The sequence below is a fragment of the Tachysurus fulvidraco genome, chromosome 3 (assembly GCF_022655615.1).
Source record: "Tachysurus fulvidraco isolate hzauxx_2018 chromosome 3, HZAU_PFXX_2.0, whole genome shotgun sequence".
Lineage (NCBI taxonomy): Eukaryota > Metazoa > Chordata > Actinopteri > Siluriformes > Bagridae > Tachysurus > Tachysurus fulvidraco.
The window spans coordinates 4,389,470-4,414,866 of NC_062520.1; the positions used below are offsets into that span (position 1 = coordinate 4,389,470).

Consider the following 25,397-nt stretch of genomic DNA (forward strand, 5'->3'; position numbering starts at 1 on the left):
TGTTAACGTTAACGATCCGGTACCGGCGGCGGCGGCTGTGTCGGTGATGGTGATGATGGCGTCACCTCTCGCCTTCTGATTTCCTTCTCAAGACGGATTACATATTTGCGTCAGAGAGACGAATGCATTTTTTAACGACTTGCTGTTTGTATATTTTTTGTGCGTGACATCAAATAGGAAAGCGGGAGAGAGTGAGTCAGTGAGTGAGTGAGTGAGAGAGAGAGAGAGAGAGAGAGAGAGAGAGAGAGAGAGAGAGAGAGAGAGAGAGAGAGAGAGAGAGAGAGAGCATCCATCCGGACGCGCGGCAAATGTGGCCCCTTACAGTCGGAGAGAGGAGAGGACGCACTGGGTGAAAGATCCACTAAAAACCCTGCGGCAACGAAATTTTTTTCCCTTATTTTTTTTCTTTTCTTTTTTCTTTTTATTTATGTATACCACCTGTACAGTGGATCTTTCTCTACCGGTCTGGATGGCTGCTGCTCGTCTCCGCGCGTCGTAGTGAGGAAGAAAATACGTTGGAGATATCATTTCAATTATCATATTTTTTGCGCCATGGCTTCGCACGGTTTTTGGTCTCTGGGCGCAGAAAACGGCGGTGAGAGCGGCGGCCAAAGCCCGGGTAAGCACACGAGGGTAACGATGCTGCATTGAGAAGTAGAGTGAAGAGTGATCGTGTTAATGCAGGAAGAAATCACCAAAATCAGGCGCTGAAATGTGAGGCGCGAGAGTAATAATAATAATAATAATAATAATAATAATAATAATAATAATAATAATAATAATAATAATGATCTGACATCTGTACTTAATAGTTTAATGTTATAAAAAAATCAGCTTTTTATTGTATTGTAGGAAATAAAATAAATAGTAGGATATTTTAGAAATTATAAAATCTATAAAAATTCCTATATAATTGTAGGAAATTTTTAACGCGCAAAAACTCGCATTTTCCTGTAAAGATCAATAATAAAAAAAAACGAGTTTTAAACACCTTGATAAAATGACCTTTAAAATTTCAGAGGTGTGTGTGTGTGTGTGTGTGTGTGTGTGTGTGTGTGTGTGTGTGTGTGTGTGTGTGTGTGTGTGTGTGTGTGTAAATGTCACAGCCAGGGCTTGGTGCCAAGCGGCGGCCCAGAAATTCACCGGCGGCATCGGATCCAAATTATGTGGTGGGTTCAATTTAATAGTAATATTTACAGTTTTGTTCGTATTGTAGTAAACACTATACAATCATAAAGCGTGTCCTATTCTGGCATTTATATAAAAATTACCATGTTTCTATTTCTGTCATAAATCAGCGCTTTATTTATTTGCATAAGATTATTTGAAAATTTTACTGAAGTGACATAAATAAAGTTGAGTGAAAATAAACAGGAGAGAGAGAGAGAGAGAGAGAGAGAGAGAGAGAGAGAGAGAGAGAGAGAGAGAGAGAGAATTCCAAAGCGCTCCAGGATTTTTGTCGAAATGGTGCATTATTATCATTAATGGTGTTATTTTGCACTGTAAGCTCTGCTAAATGTGGGAGAGGTGGATAAGAGCGCGGATGGTGCTGAGAAACGAGATGTGGAAAACTGCAACTGCAGCACCAAACCCTGCAACTGCTCCAAAGCTAACCTGGGCTTCTCCGAGCTCTACTCTACAGGTACAGCACGCACACACACGCACACACATACACACCCACACACACACACTCACGCACACACACGCACACACATACACACGCACACACACACACACTCACGCACGCACACACACACACACGCACACACACACACACACACACACACACACACACACACACACACACACACACACGCACACGCACACACACACACACACGCACACGCACACACATACGCACGCACGCACGCACGCACACGCACGCACGCACACACACACACACACACACACACACACACACACACACACACACGCACACGCACACGCACACACATACGCGCACACACACACACACACACACACACACACACACACACACACACACACACACACACACACACACACACACACACACACACACACAGCTTTCACGTCATGCGCGCGCGGTATAATAATTTCCTCGCGGATGTAAAGTGTAAAAATATTCTCTTAATAAGTATTCGTGTTTAGATAACGGACAGAATTATGAACGCGTTTTTTTTGTCCAAATTTGTTGTTCGATCTTGGTTTAAAATAATTATATGAATGAATTTTCATTTTCGGAAATTGAATCGTTTATGTTTTAATTTTCGTTTTAAAAAAACAACAACAAATACCATTATCATGATGACAAATTCTATGAATTCTGACGATTTTTATTATATTTTATTTATATGCATTTGAATTTTGGACACTGACATTAATTCATAATGTCACTGCATATCTATCTATCTATCTATCTATCTATCTATCTATCTATCTATCTATCTATCTATCTATCTATCTATCTATCTATCTATCTATCTATAGCAAAGTATTTTTGAAATAATCACATTTTTTCAGAATAATCTCTAAATGTTTGATGGGTTTTGTTTTCTTTAATTTATTTTTATACAATTCTGACTCTATTTTGATTGCCTATTTATCACAATCCGATTTAAATTGAATTATAAATGTTTTAATAAATTTGATCCGATGACCTAACGATGCATGTTATAATAAATATATTGAGCACAGCAATGACTCTTTGTTCTGTGAGTAATTTTAAGTAGAGAATTAAAAAATGAAATTACTCGTGCTATCGGGCTATTTTTTATTTTTATTTTTTGGTTTTTAATTTGAAGGTAAATATCTGTGTGTCTTTTTTTGCTGTAAGCATCTGCGACCTTCAGCTTTCCTCCTGAAGGTTAAACGGAAATAGAAACGGAGATGTTTCCCTGTGTCGCTCCTGTCCTGTCCTACTGCTTTAACTGTTTTTTAATCATTAGAATTATAAATACGATTCTGATTTATTATTTCTTCCACCGCAGATCTTCTTCCCGCATTAGACGGCGACCTGAAGACGATGACTTTCCTGCAGGAAGTTGTGGATATTTTGCTCGCCTACATTGTGGAGTCTTTCGACAGGTCGACCAAAGTGATTGATTTTCATTACCCTAACGAGCTGCTGCAGAGGAATAACTGGGAGCTGTCGGATGAACCCGAAACCCTGGATGATATTTTGATCAGCTGCCGCGCAACGCTTAAATACGCCATTAAAACAGGTACAAGGTCACGTGAACGTGCTAGTGGACGTCAGAGATATTATATATGATATTATTATAACGTTTATTCTTTCATGAGGGAAATGGAGTTGAGTTGATGTTAATTTGATGACCTGTGATTAATAAGAGTGATTAGGTGGATGATGGTAAATTTATTACATTTGGTAATTGTGAACATTTTTGCCACGGTGGTGTTCATTAGTGCAGCATGTCTGGTGTCTGATGTAAACTGTTGTCTTTTGAATTCTGTTGAATTGGATTTGATTGATTGATTGATTGGTTGATTGAGTGATTGGTTGGTTGATAGGGGTTTATTTTCCCATGACCTTCAATCCTGAGTAGGTGGAACTGATATTCTGGGTTCTCTGTTTTTTCCCCCAAAAAATGGCCAGTGAATGTATTAGTGACTACATTGTCCCTTGGTGTGTGTGTGTGTGTGTGTGTGTGTGTGTGTGTGTGTGTGTGTGTGTGTGTGTGTGTGTGTGTGGAGAGGGTGGGGACTGGTATCCCATTCAGGATGTATTCCTGTCTCACGGCTAGAGTTCAAATCTAAGCTACAGATCCACTATTACCATTATGTGAGTGAGTGAGTTAGTGAATGAGTAAGCGAGTAATCATTATGGCAGTAATGAGAGCAGTGCATTATGGGTGTTGTCAATTTTCACCTACTTTTCACTACACAAGTGTTTAAATCCTCCATTATATTGTCAAGTAATAACTGTGCTTTTTTCTTCTTTTTTTTTTTTTTTTTTTTTTTTTTGAAAATGTTTTTAAAAGCTCAACAACAGTGTGGTATTGCTATCCTATACTCAATCCTGATTGGTGGGCTTCTCACCATAGCAACCAGTCACCAATCAAATATGATAAACAGATTTATGTTCATTTGATGTGTCAGTGATGAATTTGTTGACTTTTTGTAGTTAAATTTCACACAAAAAAATAACCGTGTTTCATTTAGATTGTCAAAATTCAATTTGTGTTTTATTTAGATTGTCAAAATTCATAACATATTCAGAAAGAAAGATCTTTTGTATTAATATAGTATGTAACTGGCTATAAGCTACTAATGTAAAAGAATTGTAATTAATTACAGTTTTTATTTAAACTCATGCATTTTACTGCAGAACGACAAAAAAAATCATATACAAGCAGCTGCTGGGATTTTCTCTGTATTTCTTTGAAATATGTTTGATGAAAAAGTCTGAATCTTCCTCCAACACACACTAATTTAAAGCTGATTTATAGCAACCAGGGAACCATATGATGATCTTTGAAGGACAAAAAAAAAAAACTAAGAAATGTGTAGTGACAATAACGACAGGATTATATAGACTTATTTCTATATATATTACACACTAATTTAATGAACATTTCTGACATGAAAGAAATCCATTCAAAGGATATCCATACATGACGACTCATAAGACAACCCAATGAATTATAAAAAAAAATGAATGCCACAATTTAAAGAGGTGGAAAGACAAACAAACACAGACGTGTTCGTTCATCATTTGTTATTCTCAGTTCCCTGTAAGCTTTGCTTTTAATGGAGTTTCTTGTGCATTGCTAAAATGTAAATCATCTGTGCCATGAACGTCATCTGTAATGTATTGTAACTGCTTGGCTTGTATTAAAATCCTGATATAATGAACATTTTTTGTAAATCTGATTTGAAATGTTAGTGCAGTTCAGTCAGTGGAAACCTGCAATTTCAGGCCTGGTGACACTGAAAAGCTGCAGTGTGACATTCATTTATCATCAGTAGGAATTCAGCAGTAGATTAAATTTAAAAAAAAAAGAATAAAGAAAAAAAATCATAGACAGCAAATTCATGAAGGGTTCAATAATTTATTTTTATTTTCACTCTTCTGCCTATTTCTAGCTCACCCCAGGTACTTCAACCAGCTCTCCACCGGATTAGACATGGTTGGTCTTGCTGCTGACTGGCTCACGTCCACCGCCAACACTAACATGTGAGCTCCTAAAAAAAAAGTCCTTCTCTTAGATCTATAGTGAAAGGAATGGAAATGAAAAGCACAGACCCTGAACAGCCTCCATCACTCGGTTATTCCCAGGATTCAAGGGAGAAAATTTAAATGAAATTAAAATGTTAATAGAAAAAAGTAATAGATTTTGAACTGTAGATGTGACCCATGCTATTTTTTTTAAAGAAGAATGAAAAGGAAGGGATTTTATACTTCAAAAATAATATGAAATTGTAAAATGATCGTATTTTGTGTTCAAAATCGTGTTTTGAATTCTTGGTTCTGATTGGTCGAAAGTGACAGTAGTGCATCTGCAGTTCATGGGATTAAATTAATCCACTCGTTCTAACATGATCATTTTTCTAGTAACACGTAATTTGTACTTAATAATACTTATTAAGAATTAGAAGATTAAAAACCGTGTTGTTAATTGAAAATAATGTTAAATCACTGACAATTTCTTAAATTTTAAATTTACATTTAAAAAACAAATAAAAATCATGAACAAATGCATGTGAACAATATAAATGTTGTTTGGTTAAAAAAACAGCATTTTGTTTTGGTTACAGTAAAAAACTGAATATAGACACACACTATAAAACGTGCAAAAATGAGAATGAATAATATATAAATCATCATTGTAAAGATAAAAAAAACTCATTCCTCTATGTTAATAAGTCATGGGCATGCATTATTATTATTATTATTATTATTATTATTATTATTAGTAGTAGTAGTAGTAGTAGTAGTAGTAGTAGTAGTAGTGGTAGTAGTAGCACTATTAGTGGTAAGGAAAGATGTGTACACTCCTTCTGGTGCCCTTTTTCCTGATTGGGTTATGTGATGTGATGTACAGGTTTACTTACGAGGTGGCTCCCGTTTTTGTCCTGCTGGAATACGTCACACTGAAGAAGATGAGAGAGATCATCGGCTGGGAAGACGGCCGTGGAGACGGCATCTTCTCACCAGGCAAGATTACCTCTTCAAACTCTTTGTCTTATCATGATATTGTATTTGTGTGTTGTGGGTAAAGCTATTTCTATTCAAAAGAATTGAACAGAAAAAGTGTTGGACGTCTGCATCAGGAACAAGTCCCCATGGTATTAGAAGTAGGTTGGGGCTAAGAATATAATCAGGCTAATATCTGTCTCTGTTAGAGAAGGGGTAGTGTAAGGCGTTAGTACGTGAAAGTGTCAGGGTTCATTAGAGACAAAGCCTTTATTATTGCTGCATATACATCGTCTCATCTCCCAGTTTAGGAAGTTGTGGTCAGAGCATAGGGTCAGCTATGATACAGCATGCCTGGAGCAGAGAGGGTTAAGGGACTTGCTCGAGGGCCCATCAGTGACAGCTGGGTAGTGCTAGGGCTTGAACCCCAATTCGCCAATCAAACGCCCAGAGCCTTAAGCACTTGAGCCAACACTTTAAAGTACTTGAAGATAAGGTTCATTTTCTGCCTTTTAAAACCTGGTTTACTTTGTATGTGTATTGGCCATATTTTACTGAATAATTCTTTGGTTTGAGTCATAAGTGTTTGCCCTGTCGATGGGAGATCACAAGAATCCTGACAATGCCATAGCCGTCAGTAGCTTGGAGAAAAAGGAGCGTAAATGACCGTGTTCTCTGAGAGGGAGCAAGCCTCGTGTGGTACAATGCAAGCAGTCTCAGGTTCTCAGGTTAATCACATGATGGCCTTCACCTTTCCCAGATTGTAGATGTCATATATTATGTAGGTAGCTGTTGGGAATTGACTGGTTATTGTTACAGAACAGACGTGGCGCAACCTACAGTAAATAAAATGAGGTAATGATCAGACCTCAATCCGAATTCCCTCAAGTTCACTTAGAAGAATGCGAGCTTGTTTTCTGCATGCTGATTAATGACCAAAGCAATATGGAGTTGCTTTTTTTGCAGGTCTGTAGTGAGAAGATCTGTATCATATAATCTGACATAAAGAAAACATGTTATCAGTTGGTAAAATCCAGCCAAGGTTAAATCCAGATCATCTGATAGAGTCTGAAGACATCTTTAGCTTTCAGACACCTAGTGACTCATCCTAGGTGGTTCAGTCCACCTCCTGGCTCTTAGAGCACAGGGTTCGTGATGTTCAGCTCCTCGTAGGGATCTTGACTGGTGACCGAAGAGCCGTGGTCGAATCGTGTCCAGTCTAGGCTCCGAGGGAGATAAAGTTTAAACAAAAACTGACATTAACTTGTGGTAATGTAACACAGGGCACTGCAATCATTTGTACAAGCAAACAGAAGCTCTTATTATCCTCAGTCCATCTTGCAGACACTAATGTTACACAAACGACATTTCATGCTCCGGTTCCCTAATCACCTCATCGCAGTGCTACAGAACGTCATTATTATGTAAGATTCAGTGTTAGCATGACAAACATAAGCCGTGGATAATCGGACAGCAGTTGAGGAGGGAGTCTTGATTTGTAACTGAAATGCATCGTCTTCCTGCAGGTGGCGCCATTTCCAACATGTATGCCATGTTGCTGGCTCGCTACAAGATGTTTCCTGAAGTCAAGGAGAAAGGCATGTCATCCGTGCCCAAGCTGGCGGCCTTCACGTCCGAACACGTAAGGCCATTTTACCTCATGTTTATTTTTTCCTCATCTTCATTTTAACCTTATTTCAATTTTGTCCTGTTTGTTAGTTTGTTTCATTGAACATTTAGTGCACCATGTCACAGTACAACAGTATGACAGTGTCATGCAGCCTCTGATTTCTATTTCTGCTTTCTTCATTTGATACTTTTCCTTTTTAAAATGTAATCTATACCAGTTGGTAGTTTCTATTTAATGTTCTTTTATTATTTCACCATTCTATTCTATTCCATTCATTATTTTATCTTTTTTCTTTTATCATTCTATTTGACATTTTCATTTATCATTCTATTCTTACTTCTTACGTATCTTTCGCTGTCATTATTCTATTTAGTACTTTCTTTTGTAAGTCAAGTTTGTTTTATTCTATATTATTCAGTTTCTTTTTGTTTGTTTTTTCTTTATTTATCTATTCTATTATTTCTTTTCTATTTCATAGTTCTTTTCTATACTTTCTTTTATCATTCTATTCTATTCTATACTATTCTATTCTTTTCTGTTTTGTTCTGTTCTTTTCTATTAGAAATAAGTATTGTATCTTTTCTTTATGTCATAATTCCGTTCTCTTTGAGTCAGTACAATTTGGTTCAATTCTATTGTATTATTTCTATTCTACACTTTTTACACTTTCTTTCTTGCATATTTTATTTCTTGTAGTATTTCCATGTAATATGGGGGCACGGTGGCTTAGTGGTTAGCACGATCGCCTCACACCTCCAGGGTTGGGGGTTCGATTCCCACCTCCACCTTGTGTGTATGGAGTTTGCATGTTCTCCCCGTGCCTCGGGGGTTTCCTCCGGGTACTCCGGTTTCCTCCCCCGGTCCAAAGACATGCATGGTAGGTTGATTGGCATCTCTGGAAAATTGTCCATAGTGTGAGTGTGTAAGTGAATGAGAGTGTGTGTGTGCCCTGTGAAGGGTTGGCACTCCGTCCAGGGTGTATCCTGCCTCGATGCCCGATGACGCCTGAGATAGGCACAGGCTCCCCGTGACCCGGGCAGTTCAGATAAGCGGTAGAAAATGAATGAATGAATTCCATGCATGTAATACCTTCTTTCTTCTGTCATTCTATTCCATTCTATCCTAAAAAATTTTTTTTTTCATCACAATTTAATTTTTGCTCGTGTTTTTTCTGTTCCTTTTACCTTTTTTGTACCTGTTGTTCACAGCAGTGTAAAAGAGGTTAGTTCTATTTTGTGTAATGGCCCCTATAAACAGAGCCACAGCGCTTTAGCTGCTCTCTCTTTATTAGCACTGCTGTGAAATGCCACAGCCAGAGTTAATCCTGACCTTCAGTGCAGCAGATAAGTGCACGAGCTGCCGTTTCATTGGCGACATTTTGCTAAGACTGTTATTTGTAGACAGTGCTTCAATAGGACCCCAAATATATTTGTTGCCTTAAAAATACAAGGTTTTAAAGAAGATTGGGTCAAACCCAGTTCAGGCCACATCACACTTCCAACATTCATCAAATGCCATGTTTATAAGAGTGTTCAGAGGAAATAACCCGATAGCATTGCAACAGTAACTCGATACACGATACAAACCGCTGTAAGATGAAAAGTTTTACTTGTTTACTTTCTCACACGATTCTATTTTATACTTTCATTACATTTTATTCGATTTTCTGTTATTCTATAGTTTCTATATTGCATTATTCTGTTCTTTTCTATTTTATTTACATTTTTTTCTTTAGATTTATTTCACCAATCCATGTAATTCCTTTTAGAATTCGATTCTTTTCTAATCTATGTATATTATCTTTCTCCCATCGTTCTGTTTGATGTTTTCTATCGTTCGTTTCTATTCTATACTTTCTACAGTTACTTTCTTGCATCTTTCATTTTTTATCATTCTATTTCACTTAACTGATCTTTTGCATCATTCTATTGTATACTTTTGCTTTTTAATTATTTTATTCTACTCTGTTCTATTCTACTCAATTGTGCTCTATTCTATACTTTCTACACTTACTTTCTTGCATCTTTCCTTTTTCATTACATTTACATTACATTTACAGCATGTGACAGACGCCCTTATCCAGAGCGACGTACATAAGTGCTTAAATCTCTAACACTGAATACATTAATGCTGGTTCACTAGGTTACATACTTAAGATACCATGAGTTTAAAACATCTGTTCAAAGTTACAATGAAAAAGTGTCAAAGGTTTTTTTTTTTTTTGCTTTTTTTTAAATGCAGAAGATAAGGAAAGAAGTGCTAGTTGAAGTGTTTCCTGAATAAGTAGGTCTTCAACCGCTGCTTGAAAATAGCCAGTGACTCAGCTGTCCGGACCTCTAGGGGAAGTTCCTTCCACCACCTGAAGACATCTCCAGTTAGACTCTGTGATACTAAGGAGATCTGAAGTCCATGATCCTTACACCAATACAACATTTATCTGACTGTATATTACAATCACACCCCCAGTGTCACCCATATGAGGATGGGTTCCCCCTTGAGTCCGGTTCCTCTCAAGGTTTCTTCCTTTACCAATTTAAGGCAGTTTTTCCTTGCCACTGCTGCCTGAGTCACCTCAGACTTGCTCATAGGGGAATAAATACATACAGATTGTGAACTATATACCTAATAATAATATAGAATTTTTTAATTCTGTCAATTCTTTTACTTTTATTATTTGCTATTTCCTTTATCATTCCTTATGTTTACCTTCTGCTCTATGTTTATGTTCTGTAAAGCTGCATTGAGAAAATGTCTATTAAAAGCGCTATACAAATAAACTTGAATTGAATTGATCTGTTTTCATCCTATTGTTATATTTTCTAGTTCTTTTACATATTTTCAATATTATTATTTTATTCTATTCTGTTCTCTGCTGGAATTCTTTTTTCATCATAAGTCAATTTCAATTTCATTTGTTTTCTTGGAGTAATTGCACTCAATTCTTTTACTGGTCTGTTCCTGGGCATCAGGAGGTTTGTTTGATACCCCTGCTTTAAACTCCTTCTAACCTTTGGCTGAAATATCCTGTTCTTCATTTCAGAGTCATTTCTCAATCAAGAAGGGGGCTGCAGCTCTTGGAATAGGAACAGAGAGCGTGATTTGTATCAAAGCCGATGAGAGGTAAGTCTGGATATATCATAGAGGAACATTGAGGAACATGTGTCTTAATGACAATCACACATGGGTCCAGCTGTGAAATAGTGCTTTTGTCTCTGACAGGGGAAAACTGATCCCTTCTGACCTGGAGCGGAGGATAGTGGAGGCCAAGCAGAAGGTAATGAAAGTCTGACACACATACACACACACACACACACACACACACACACACACACACACACACACACACACACACACACACACACACGCACACACTTATTAAAATGTATTAAGTTTGCTTCATGAGTCTTTACTTTGTCTGACCTTTACAGAAGTGCAACGTGCAAATCTGACGTAATCTCCTGATCTGATACACACATTCTTTCTTTCTTTCTTTCTTTCTTTCTTTCTTTCTTTCTTTCTTTCTTTCTTTCTTTCTTTCTTTCTTTCTTTCTTAGGGTCTTGTACCCTTTTTTGTGAGTGCTACAGCTGGAACTACAGTGTATGGAGCATTTGATCCCCTGATTGCGATCTCAGACATCTGTAAGAAGTATAACATTTGGATGCACGTGGATGTGAGTACAAAATAATGTAGCTGATCTAGTGACTGTGTGCTGATTGTGTGCTTATGTAGTCACTGTGTAGTGACTGTGTGCTAATGTAGTGACTGTGTGGTGACTGTGTGCTTATGTAGTGACTGTGTGGTGACTGTGTGCTTATGTGGTGACTGTGTGCTTATGTGGTGACAGTGTAGTGATGGTGTGCTGATGTGGTGACTGTGTGCTGTTGTGGTGACTGTGTGCTGATGTGGTGACTGTGTGCTGATGTGGTGACTGTGTGCTGATGTGGTGACTGTGTGCTGTTGTGGTGACTGTGTGCTGATGTGGTGACTGTGTGCTGATGTGGTGATTGTGTGCTTATGTGGTGACAGTGTAGTGATGGTGTGCTGATGTGGTGACTGTGTGCTGTTGTGGTGACTGTGTGCTGATGTGGTGACTGTGTGCTGTTGTGGTGACTGTGTGCTGATGTGGTGACTGTGTGCTGATGTGGTGACTGTGTGCTGTTGTGGTGACTGTGTGCTGATGTGGTGATTGTGTGCTGATGTGGTGACTGTGTGCTGATGTGGTGACTGTGTGCTGATGTGGTGACTGTGTGGTGACTGTGTGCTTATGTAGTGACAGTGTAGTGATTGTGTGCTGATGTGGTGACTGTGTGCTTATGTAGTGACTGTGTGGTGACTGTGTGCTTATGTAGTGACTGTGCTAATGTAGTGACTGTGTGGTGACTGTGTGCTTATGTAGTGACAGTGTAGTGATTGTGTGCTGATGTAGTGACTGTGTGCTTATGTAGTGACTGTGCTAATGTAGTGACTGTGTGGTGACTGTGTGCTTATGTAGTGACAGTGTAGTGATTGTGTGCTGATGTGGTGACTGTGTGCTTAAGTGGTGACTGTGTGCTGATGTAGTGATTGTGTGCTGATGTGGTGACTGTGTGCTGATGTGGTGACTGTGTGGTGATGTGGTGACTGTGTGCTGATGTAGTGATTGTGTGCTGATGTGGTGACTGTGTGGTGACTGTGTGCTGATGTAGTGACTGTGTTGTGATGTGGTGACTGTGTGGTGACTGTGTGCTGATGTAGTGATTGTGTGCTGATGTGGTGACTGTGTGGTGACTGTGTGCTGATGTAGTGATTGTGTGCTGATGTGGTGACTGTGTGGTGACTGTGTGCTGATGTAGTGATTGTGTGCTGATGTGGTGACTGTGTGCTTATGTGGTGACTGTGTGCTAATGTAGTGACTGTGTGCTAATGTAGTGATTGTGTGCTAATGTAGTGACTGTGTGCTGATGTAGTGATTGTGTGCTGATGTAGTGACTGTGCTGATGTGGTGACTGTGTGCTTATGTAGTGACTGTGTGCTAATGTAGTGACTGTGTGGTGATGTAGTGACTGTGTGGTGACTGTGTGCTGATGTAGTGATTGTGTGCTGATGTAGTGACTGTGTGGTGACTGTGTGCTGATGTAGTGATTGTGTGCTGATGTAGTGATTGTGAGCTGATGTGGTGACTGTGTGGTGACTGTGTGCTGATGTAGTGATTGTGAGCTGATGTGGTGACTGTGTGCTGATGTAGTGATTGTGAGCTGATGTGGTGACTGTGTGGTGATTGTGTGCTGATGTGGTGACTGTGTGCTGATGTAGTGACTGTGCTGATGTAGTGTGTGTGCTGATGTGGTGACTGTGTGGTGACTGTGTGGTGACTGTGTGGGGACTGTGTGCTGATGTAGTGACTGTGTGCTGATGTAGTGACTGTGTGGTGACTGTGTGGGGACTGTGTGGTGACTGTGTGGGGACTGTGTGCTGATGTAGTGACTGTGTGCTGATGTAGTGACTGTGTGGTGATGTTGTGTTGTGTTGACTGTGTTGTAGTGACTGTGTTGTGTCTGTGTGGTGATGTAGTGACTGTGTTGTGGTGACTGTGTGGTGATGTAGTGACTGTGTTGTGGTGTCTGTGTGCTGATGTGGTGACTGTGTGGTGACTGTGTGGTGATGTAGTGACCCTGTTTTGATGTAGAGACGTGTGGTGACTGTGTGCTCATGTAGTGATTGTGCGGTTATGTGATGACCCTGTGGTGATGTAGTGACTGTGTGGTGACTGTGTGGTGACTGTGTGCTGATGTAGTGACCCTGTGGTGACTGTGTGCTGATGTAGTGACCCTGTGGTGATGTGGTGACTGTGTGGTGACTGTGTGCTGATGTAGTGACTCTGTGGTGACTGTGTGCTGATGTAGTGGCTCTGTGGTGATGTGGTGACCGTGTGGTGACTGTGTGCTGATGTATTTACTGTACATGTTTTTTGACATGCTTTAAGTGTTCTGTCACTGCTGGTTAATCATCACTGCATTACTTCATCTTCCCTGCCAAATATACCAAATACGTTGCATTCTCATGACCCTGAACTCAGCTCTGGTGACTGTTTAACAGATTCACATTCACAAAAAGCAATATGCCAATGGCAGCAATTTTGGCTTAATAAAAATTAAAGAATATACAATTGTCACACCAGGAGGAGGAGAAGACGGACCCATACGCAGGATAGCTTCAAATAAACAGGTTTAATAACTTAAATACATGAAACAGGAACATGGACAAAACTAAACAGGACAAAGGACGAGGAAGAGCAACATACACTGACGAGGAAGAGCAACGTACACTGACGAGGAAGAACAATGTACACTGACGAGGAAGAACAACGTACATTGACGAGGAAGAACAACGTATACTGACGAGGAAGAACAACGTACACTGACGAGGAAGAACAACATACAATGACGAGGAAGAACAACGTACATTGACGAGGAAGAACAACGTACACTGACGAGGAAGAACAACGTACACTGACGAGGAAGAACAACATACACTGACGAGGAAGAACAACGTACACTGACGAGGAAGAGCAACGTACACTGACAAGGAAGAACAACGTACACTGACGAGGAAGAGCAACGTACACTGACGAGGAAGAACAACGTACACTGACGAGGAAGAGCAACGTACACTGACGAAGAAGAGCAACGTACACTGACGAGGAAGAGCAACGTACACTGACGAGGAAGAGCAACGTACATTGACGAGGAAGAACAACGTACACTGACGAGGAAGAACAATGTACACTGACGAGGAAGAACAACATACACTGACGATGGCACGGTTAAATAGACATGACAATGAACACATAGGGAACAGGTGTGCAGAGACAGGGAGGAGTAAACAAAGGCGGGGCAGACACGTGACACGGAACATAAACAGAAGCACATGGCCAAAAGTCCGGGCTGAACCGTAACAACAATATGCTTTTGTTTGTATTTAATTTCTAAAATAAAAGGAAAGCGCTGCAAATGTAATGAATAAATAAATGAACAAATGAACAAATAAACACAAACAAACAAGCAAACAAATAAAATAATACTATAATTTTAAAAATAAATAAAATACTAATAAATATATGATATTGCCCATGGAGGAAACATAATTTCCACAGCAAATACTGTTTTTAAAAAGAGATTATTTTCTTTATCACAAATAAAAATTGTTAATCTAGTTTAACATTTTTATTTGAGGTGATTTGAGCATTATAAATGACTCGGCGTAAGGGAATAATTGAATTTAATAGCTACAAATTACTAGCTATTATTGTAGGTGTGTGTGTGTGTGTGTGTGTGTGTGTGTGTGTGTGTGTGTGTGTGTGTGTGTGTGTGTGTGTGTGTGTGTGTGTGCGTGTGTGTGTGCGTGTGTGTGTGCGTGTGTGTGTGTGTGAGCACGTGTGTGTGTGTGAGTGTGTGTTCTATTCTCTGGAGAACAATAAGATTAATAGCAATGGTTTATTGCTTCATGTTCCTGGTGAGACAGGGTTTGTTCCCTTTGGCTATTGCGGCATGCACACACATACACAAACACACACACACACACACACACACACACACACACACACACACACACACACACACACACACACACACACACACAATGGTTTCATTGTGGGATTTTTTTATGAAACATTTGTACTTTCAAGCATGAAACCATTTCATACACTTTTGATAGTATATTTGGTCAAATTTGTGGCTTCAGCCTTCGATTTTTATTTTTCTACATTATTTTTTACAGAATTTTCAAATTCATTTTCAAAGACTTTCTATTTGCAACCTCTATTTTTCGAAAAATCAGAAGGATGTTAAAATTTGACTACAAATTCAGAGTATATGTAAATTCTATGCATATTTTTTATTTTTATCTGTGTTAAATTTTTGGGGAATATTTCATAATAAAAAACAAAAAATAATAAAATAAAATAAAAAACAACTGAGCACTATATTTTTTATTCAGAACACTAAATACAAATCAGACGAAAGATATATATTTTATATAAAAGATTAGAGGCTTCATTTCAGTGTTACAAACCATATAGAACGTTTTATTTAATTATGTATTTATTTATTTATTTATTTATTTATTTATTTATTTATTTATATAGATATGACATATTACCATTAGCAAATCCAAACAATTATGTTAATTTATTAATGATGTTCAAGAAAAATATACAATTATAAAATGTAATGTGTCTTAAAAAAATTCAGGCACACAATATTCATTTTGAAATATCTTCCTTGTGTTTTTGGATATTGTTTTTTCCTTATTTATTTTTTTTTAATATCCATTTAGTGTCTAAACAAATGTTTTAAAACTTAAAAACTAGAAAAATTACAAAGCTGAGAATAAAACACTGAAGAGTTCAGATAAATCTTAAACAGTCCTGAAAATTATTATTTGTGAGCAAAGGGTCAGAGCTGTGGGAAAAAAATAATAGCATTAAACAAGCAAGTATATAAAAGAAACACTTCATTCATTCATTCATTCATTCATTCATTCATTCATTCATTCATTCATTTATAAATTAGCATGCGTTACAGAAGGTGTATAAGGGGATTGGATTTGTGTGTGAAGCCGTTCTGAGCTGTGCGCAGGTAGGTTAATGCATGCTGTGACCTTCAGCCAGCACATTTGGGAGTTGAACGCAGTGTCGTGTTAAGCAGTCTTGTTATCCGTGTGCTGGAGTGTGTTAACCTCCTGGGTTTTCCTCTGCAGGGCGCCTGGGGAGGGAGTCTGCTCATGTCCCGGAAACACAGGTGGAAACTCAATGGAGTCGAGAGGTCAGAACTTCCTTCACTAAGAAACTCCTATGCTATAAATCATAAACCTTTCTCTTCCAGTCGCTATATACTGCGTGACTAACAACACTACTGGTCATTAACCAATGGTGGATTTCTAGAACGTTCTAAAGCAGTGGATCCGGCTGTAATTTACGTACTGTATATCACAGGTTTATATTAGCACACTAGCTCTAATATGTTAGCATTTATTTAATAACAAATTATACATATAATGTCATTGTTTAAAAAAGAATTAACAAATTAACTGAATGTTTTTGTATCATTTTATGGAAGTCTGTGCTTTGTAAAACAGAACAGGGACCACCATTATCTCTATTACCCAAAGGATAAAAATTGTTCACTCGTTTTTGTCGTGTCCATGTTGATAATCGAACGTCTTCCTCATGTCTCACTCCACAGTGGTGTTAATATGAAGCTCATATGAAGATAGACACTCAGGACTTTAAGAATTTGTAGTGTTTCATCCCTATTTCTGTTTTGCTTTACAATATTAGAGGTGATATTCTGTATTCAATGAAAAGTTCCAGAAAAAAACAAAAACAGTTATTTTATTTTCCACACAGATCTGATATCAACCGTATTTCTGCTCTCATTACTGACAGCGTAATTTAATCCAGGACCAGGTTCTGCTACTCTGCTGCTTTTAAACACGATTGGATTTGACATGAACGTTATCTTTATAGCTTACGTGTGTGGAATTAATCTGCATCACTGCAGTCTCGAGCCTCAGGGAGAAATCTGGCTTGATTTGCCATCAAATGGTCGATGTTGTTTCTCTCCCGCTGAGAAGACGTCGCCCGCGGACGAGCGGCTCTGAGACTTTCAGCAGAACAAAAGCAACGTGTAATTAGACTCATGTGACATGAAAACGTTGACTGAGCGTGTGAGTAACGGACGTAATGTAGACGGACATACGGACCAAATAACACTCAGAGCTGAATGAATTAAAACTAAAAATAAAAAGAAAGTCAGATATCTAATAAATTTTAGATATTTTCCATTTTTATTATTTTGTTGATCTTTTGTCGTCTACTGATCTCTAAAGGACCGCGAGTTGTTCCTTACTTCCTGTCGTTCTCCTTTCAACAACGTTCAAATTTAATATTCTGATGATTATTTTGTTTTTTGTTTTTTGTTTTTTTCATATATTTTCTGGACTATAATCCTCAGGGTTTGGAAATCTAAAGAGCGAAAGATAACGACGTCATGTTGGATGATCATTAAATACATTTCTTCAAAATTCAATTTCATTTTTGTTCATTAGTTGCTTTAGAGTTCACTAGTTAATTAAAGAGAATTGTAAAAGCAACCGGAAAGATGAAAGAAAATAAATAGACAGATAGATAGATAGATAGATAGATAGATAGATAGATAGATAGATAGATAGATAGATAGGTAGATAGATAGGTAGATAGATAGGTAGATAGATAGATAGATAGATAGATAGATAGATAGATAGATAGATAGATAGATAGATAGATAGATAGATAGATAAATTCAAATGCATTTTCTAGTTCTGGGGAAAATAGAAAATAATATTATGTTTAAGTGCTCCAAGTAATATAATTTTTATTTAAATTAAATTTATTTCTATTTAATTATTTATTCTTTTCTTTCTTTTTTTTTATATTTTTCTATGTATCTGGATGGAAGAGTACAAGAAAAAAGAAAAATGTGATTGAAAATGATTAAAAATTATCATATTTATATAGCATGAAAAGAAGAACCATGAGTTTATGTTGTTTAATTTTTTATTTTTTTAATAATTGACTTTTTTATCTTCTCATGAGCTCCTGATCATTTTTAAAACTAAAACATTGAACTATTGAAGTCTATTTATCTGATAAGAGCGTGTGAACGGTTTCAGGGCCAACTCTATGACGTGGAATCCTCACAAGATGATGGCGGTGCCGCTGCAGTGCTCGGCTTTGCTGGTCAGAGAGGAGGTGAGGAGGGAGGATTTCTTCATCATCTCCACTCTCTACTTCTTTAACAATTGTGCTTCATTCAGCTGCGTTCTCTTCACAGGGTTTGATGCAGAGCTGTAACCAGATGCAGGCGTGTTACCTGTTCCAGCAGGACAAACAATACGACCTGAGCTACGACACAGGAGACAAGGCTTTGCAGTGCGGACGTCATGTAGACATCTTCAAGCTCTGGCTCATGTGGCGAGCGAAGGTACACACAAACTAGGTTCAACTTTTCATTGAGTCACGGCTCGTTTTTTGTTTTTCTTCTAACGTTAAATATTGCTAATAAAATTGTTTATTACAAGTTAACAAGCTAATGTTACATCACTAATTAGTACAGAACTTCATCTCTCGCTCCACACCTTATTCACATATCCGCTGAAACTCAGTGACATCTCAAGCCTCTCATTAGCATACACGAAGGTGATTGGCTCTCATCTTTGGTGACTCGTTAAGACACAATAAGACACAGTGTCACATGATCACAAGACTACAGGACTGTGCTCTAGCAGTAGAGAGGCATCTGTGTAAAAGCTGTTAATGATCAAACCTTCATGCATCAAGAACCCACTCAGGGCTTTGAAGACAGGCAAGCGTGGCAATCACACACACACACACACACACACACACACACACACCCCAATAAATTAAATAAATAAATAAATAATTTAGTACAATAATAAATAAATAAAAATTAAAAATAATAATGGGGATTTGTTGTTTGGTGAGTGTTTGTTGCCTTTTTTTGACTCCTTTATCATTTGTAATGTTGCTCCCATTTAATACAGTTCGGCTCAAGACATTTTTAGGGACATGATTGAGGACAATGTCCCGTCCAGAGACATGCTGTTTTGTGTTGAGGTTTTGTTCAAACTGACCATCGAAGATACCCTCTCTAATGAATGGTTTTTTTTCACTAGTGCTATTTTCTGATTGGCTGTTGTGTAGCCTCTATTTCTGATTGGCTGATAAGTGTCAGGCTCGACTAAGAACTCCAGGGGAGACGCGCTTGATTCCTGCCCATTTCCATAGAGACAGCGGTGCGGACTGATACGTTTCTCGTGCTGCGGCTTATTAAATATACGATAAATAGTCAAAAAGTTTTTCTGCGTGAGAAATACGATGTGTGGCAGGAGAACGTGACTGTCACTCTCAATGTGTGATACTTGACAGCCCTGGACCCACTTCTTTCTTTCTTTCTTTCTTTCTTTCTTTCTTTCTTTCTTTCTTTCTACCTACTTCTGTCACTTCTCTATAAAAGGCTGGTTAATTAATTTTTTTGCACCAGATAAACCCAACTATATGTCAGTAGAAAGAAAAAAATTGTGACTTTACTTTGGTAATATTTAAGTGTTTGGCAAGAGCAAGAATAATGTATCTCTCTCTCTCTCTCTCTCTCTCTCTCTCTCTCTCTCTCTCTCTCCTCTCTCTGTCTTTCTCTCTCTCTTTCTGTCTGTCTCTCTCTCTCTCTTTCTGTCTTTCTCTCTCTCTCTTTCTCTTTCTGTCTGTCTCTCTCTCTCTTTCTGTTTGTCTTTCTCTCTCTCTCTCTTTCTCTCTCTCTCTCTCTCTCTCTGTCTCTCTCTCTCTTTCTGTCTGTCTCTCTCTGTGTCTCTCTCTTTCTCTTTCTGTCTGTCTCTCTCTCTCTCTCTTTCTGTTTGTCTCTCTCTGTTTCTCTCTCTCTTTGTTTCTCTCTCTCTGTTTCTCTCTCTCTCTCTCTCTCTCTCTCTCTCTCTCTCTCTCTCTCTCTGTGTCTCTTTCTCTCTCTCTCTCTCTCTCTCTCTCTCTCTCTCTCTCTCTCTCTCTCTCTCTCTCTCTCTCGCTCTCACAGGGCACCATCGGCTTCGAGGCTCAGATTGATAAATGTCTGGAGTTGTCTGAATATCTCTACAACAAGATTAAGGACAGAGAAGGCTACAAGATGGTGTTTGATGGAAAGGCAAGTTATCTATCATTTTATTATTTCTCATTTACCTTGTTCACTTTTTATTTATTTCCTCTCTGCTGTTTTTTTTTTTTTCTGTAAGAATAAATCCCTGTGAGATGTAGGGACCTGAGCAGCAGCCCTGCAGGAGGTGTTTGTATATAAAGTCATTTAGTGTGAAGGCGTTCCCTTTCAGACGGCAGGGAAGCAGTCCAGCTAATCTAAATGGAAATGATGGTGGTTGGCAGCGTGGCTTCTTCACAGGGCCTTTATAACCCTTTTATAACCCTAATAGACTCAGAGCATGACACGAGAAAGGAAATGCAACGATTTCATTTGAAATCTTATTTAGAGTTTGTTTTATGAAGGCAGAGCTGACAGAGATCAAAGATGCTACAGAAATAATAATAATAATAATAATAATAATAATAATAATAATAATAATAATAATAATAATAATAATAATAATAATAATAATAATAATGCATGGTCAAAATAAAATAGAGCTCTGTGTGTGTGTCTGTGTGTAGTCAGGGTAGTGTGTGTGTAGTCAGGGTAGTGTGTGTAGTCAGGGTAGTGTGTGTGTGTGTAGTCAGGCTATTGTGTAGTGTCTAATGGCTGCCACTTACTGGTGCTGCCCTCTAGAGACACACATTAGGGCTGAGTGGCTATAATTGAGTTTAATGTCTCTCTATGAGCTACCTGCTCCACAACACACACACACACACACACACACACGCACGGACACACACACACACACACACACACACACACACACACACACACACACACACACACACACACTCTACCCCATCCTGGGCAGCCTGTCTTTTTGTCTGTGCATGAATTGGTCTTTTGATTGAACAGATTACACGGCAGCTCCAAAAGTGACAGCGACAATTATTATCATTACGAGGCAGCCAGTGAGTGGCGAGGCTAATCATCACGCCACCTCGGCCTCCACACGGCCGCATCTCAATGAGCTTCATGCTTAATAGAGTGATGGATGTGTGTGTGTGTGTGTGTGTGTGTGTGTGTGTGTGTGTGTGTGTGAGTGTGTGTGTGTGTGTAGGCAAGTGTGTGGGGGATGGGGGTAGTGGTTGAAATGATGAATAGGGCTTCATCTTATTTGTGTTGTTTTGCTGTGTGTCTGTTGTGTGTGTTTATATATATATATATATATGTGGGTGTGTGTCTGTGCGTGTGTGTATGTGTGGGGAGACGTGGGATTGTGGTCGGATGATGAATTGGTCTTCATCTTGCTGGTTTTGTGCGTGTTTATGTGTGTTTGTGTGTGCATATGTTTGTGTGTGCTTGTGTGTGTGTGAGGGAGTATGGTTAAAGTGATCAATCAGACTTCATGTTTTGTTGTGTGTGTGTGTGTGTGTGTGTGTGTGTGTGTGTGTGTGTGTGTGTGTGTGTGTGTGTGTGTGTGTATCCTTACAGCCTCAACACACCAACGTGTGTTTCTGGTACCTTCCACCCAGCGTGCGCTACCTGGAAGACAAAGTGGAAAAGATGAAGCGTCTCCACAAGGTGAGTTAAAGGAGAAGAGGATTTAAAAAGATCTCATCACTCGCTCAGATACTGAACATGTCTTCAGTCTCTCATGTCTGTGGGTTTATCCATCCGTCCTTCTAGTCCTCATAACATCTGAAGAGAGAGTGACAGAATGTTTGTGGGATTTATGCAGCTCAAATTTGGAAATTGGTCAATACAGGATGAAGGTCACAGCAAGGTCAAATATCTAAGATAGATTTTCTTTAATAAAAGTCATATATATACATTCAGGAACTCAAAGCACAATAAATTAAGATTTAAAACATTCAAAATAAAAGCGAAAGCCTAAAAGCCTAAAAAAGCGAATGTGCCGGATGGTCTAACTCATTTTAATTATTAAATAAATAAAAATTTATCTAAATGCCACTAGAAGTAAAAAAAAAACAATAAGGTGGAAAAAAAACAAGTTCCTTAATGTAACATAAATAAACTTCACCATCATACTTTATAGTTTTTTTTTTATATTTAAGAAATATACAAATAAAGTAACAACAATAATGCTAATATTATAATTCTTTGTTATGTGAATTATATAAAAATTAGGTTAATTATTATTATTATTATTATTATTATTATTATTATTATTATTATTATTATTATTATTATTATTATTATTTCATCTTTAATTCATTTTCATATATTTTATATAACAAAATTATAATAATGATAAATACTTGTATTTATATTTTGTATGTATTATATTTATTTATATAATATTTATATTTATATAATTGTTTGTATACTACTACTACTACTACTAATAATAATAATAATAATAATAATAATAATAATAATAATAATAATAATAATAATAACTGTTTAATACTACTGTAAATAAATTGTTATTATTATTATTATCTATCTATCTATCTATCTATCTATCTATCTATCTATCTATCTATCTATCTATCTATCTATCTATTTATTTATTTATTTATTTATTTCTCTCATAGTACATTTTTTTGACTGACTAACAAATTGAACATTTTATTTATTAATAGTTAGATGCCATGTTTTTTTAGATGCCCACACACATCTTATAGAAAGTACAATACAGTAGGATAGAGAGATAAATGAGTCTTTAAATCTCACTGATTTTATTTTCTTAGACAAATTAAAGCATAGAGCGAGCAGCACTTTCTCAGGTCAGCAGCTTTGTGTCACGAGGAGTGTGATTTAAAGAGATAATGTTGTCGCTTCAGCTTAGCAGGCGGTCGTTAAATGGAATACAATGTGGGGGGAAATAGGCCAGGGACTTCAGAGAGTGACCCGAGTCACATGTCAAAGACAAAAACCACCTACTTTGCTTTTTTCTGTAGATGAGCAAAGACCCAGAGTCGCATTTCTGTCAGAAGCATTTAAACAGATGCCAGGAATGAAAAGCGACTCGAGACATCCGTACAGAATAATTTACTTTCACCAGGACATTGCTAGATTACTCCTGCACGTCTCTCTGCAGATATAACGTATGTCCGCTGCTAAATTTAGCCTCTGGAGCCTCTTGCTCTTTCCTATGCCAGACGCAGCTGTCCTGAATAAACGAAGAGATCCTGGGCTCTGATGGAAAGACCAGACGAGCAGTCAAGCTCAAAACCTCATCCATCTCCATTACTTCCACTTTACATCACAAAGTCACCTTCTTTAAACATAAAGATCTTTAGTCATTAGTCATTAGTCCAGGCCTAATGGTTAGAGAGTTTGACTTCTAACCCTAAGGTTGTGGGTTTGAGTCTCGGGCCGGGAATACCATGGCTGAGGTGCTCTTGAGCAAGGCATCTAAACCCCCATGTTTGGTTTTTCCAGTTCATTGATGCTGCCATGATAGTTACAGTACGTGTATAATTGCTGTTTGTCAGCTCGAATCTGATTGGTTAAGAGGATTGGTCTGGATTCATTTCCAATAACAGCAGCTGTGACTGTGGCACTAATACGTTATCGATTCTATAGCAACACCTTGTACCCATGGACTTGGTGACATTGTGGAGGTGACACAAGGAGGTTATAAGACAGTTATTAACATTTAGGGAAGGAGTCTCTGACGTCCTTCGAAAAAGTTATTTTTTATGCTCTGTGAAGGCCTTGTTGATCGAGAGACACACTCTTAAATCTTTTTATTTATTTATTTTTTACCAGGTTGCTCCTACAATCAAAGCTCGGATGATGGAGTATGGGACGACCATGGTGAGCTACCAGCCGCAAGGAGACAAAGTCAACTTCTTCCGAATGGTCATCTCCAATCCGGCCGCAACCTTCGAGGACATCGACTTCCTCATCGAAGAGATCGAGCGCCTGGGACAGGACCTGTAACTTCCCGGTGTCTCTGTGTATAATATATTTGTTGTGAATGTACGGTAATTTCTTGCTTTTTTTTCTCCTAATCTTCGAATTCTAATATAGGTGAATTTGTTTAAAGTCAAAAAAGTCTGTATTTAAGTATCGTAGCACCGCCGTGGACGTCTTGATCCGAAACCTTGTAAAAGTGTTAATGTCCGCTCCTGTCTACGTTAGCCTAAGCTTTACATGCGTGGTGTGAGTGTGAAGAATTATTTGCTTCAATCCTGTGCAATTGGACACAGTTTATTGTCAATCTAATGGAGCAGATATTCTAAGTGCCAGTCATCAGCCTAAAGCTATGAGATAGAAAGAGATTAATTTATAGAGATGTATATATACAGAGAAGGGGAGAGAAAGAGGACAAGAGAGAGATCATCCTCAGTATTGCCTTCAAAATCACAGGCAGCATTGGACTGTAATTGAGTAGAGAATACAGAAGAAAATACATTGCAGGGTTTTTTTAGCCATGTGGTGTTTAATTCCTGCTCGAGCACAACTCTCATGTTGTATTAAAACCTAGCAGGGGATGTACAGTTGCTTTATCTATAATGGTTATGTAGTAGGCGTATGCAGAAACGGAGAAAGGTATTATATCTATAGCAGGATGTAAAGCAGATAAGAGATCTGAGGCTGGCTGAACCAAAAGATCTCAACTAAAGCAATGATAGTGACTAAGCACAATTTCTGACCAGTATTAAAGCACTTATTACTAGATGGATGAATGAATGGATGGATGGATGGATGGATGGATGGATGGATGGATGGATGGATGGATGGATGGATGGATGGATGGATGGATGGTTTTATGGATAGTTGAATGTGCAAATGGTTGTATAGATGGATGGATGGATGAATGGATGGACAGATGGATAAATGGTTGTATAGATAGTTGAATGCACAAATGATTGGATGGATGGATGGATGGATGGATGGATGGATGGATGGATGGATGGATGGATGGACAAATTGTTGGATGGATGGATGTATGGATGTATGGATGGATGTATGGATGGATGGATGGGT

At 38.1% G+C, this 25,397-nt stretch overlaps 1 protein-coding gene across 1 annotated transcript; it reads left to right on the forward strand.

Annotated features, from left to right (window-relative positions):
- Positions 1–25,397, forward strand: gad2 (glutamate decarboxylase 2). The gene is made up of 16 exons (XM_027159671.2): positions 1–619; positions 1,107–1,169; positions 1,508–1,642; positions 2,970–3,203; positions 5,086–5,176; positions 6,045–6,157; positions 7,663–7,778; positions 10,807–10,886; positions 10,986–11,040; positions 11,321–11,437; positions 16,504–16,568; positions 18,457–18,535; positions 18,618–18,767; positions 20,388–20,495; positions 21,927–22,016; positions 24,174–25,397. The coding sequence occupies exons 1-16, from the start codon at positions 553–555 to the stop codon at positions 24,345–24,347; spliced, it is 1,737 nt and encodes a 578-aa protein (XP_027015472.1). The 5' UTR covers positions 1–552; the 3' UTR covers positions 24,348–25,397.

Bases quoted from the DNA above. Each gene is read 5' to 3' on its own strand.
- gad2 (XM_027159671.2), top strand. From the start codon at position 553: ATGGCTTCGCACGGTTTTTGGTCTCTGGGCGCAGAAAACGGCGGTGAG. The intron at 1,170-1,507 runs GTGGGTTCAATT...TTGCACTGTAAG, and splicing joins CATCGGATCCAAATTATGTG to CTCTGCTAAATGTGGGAGAG. The intron at 18,536-18,617 runs GTGAGGAGGGAG...TTCTCTTCACAG, and splicing joins CTTTGCTGGTCAGAGAGGAG to GGTTTGATGCAGAGCTGTAA.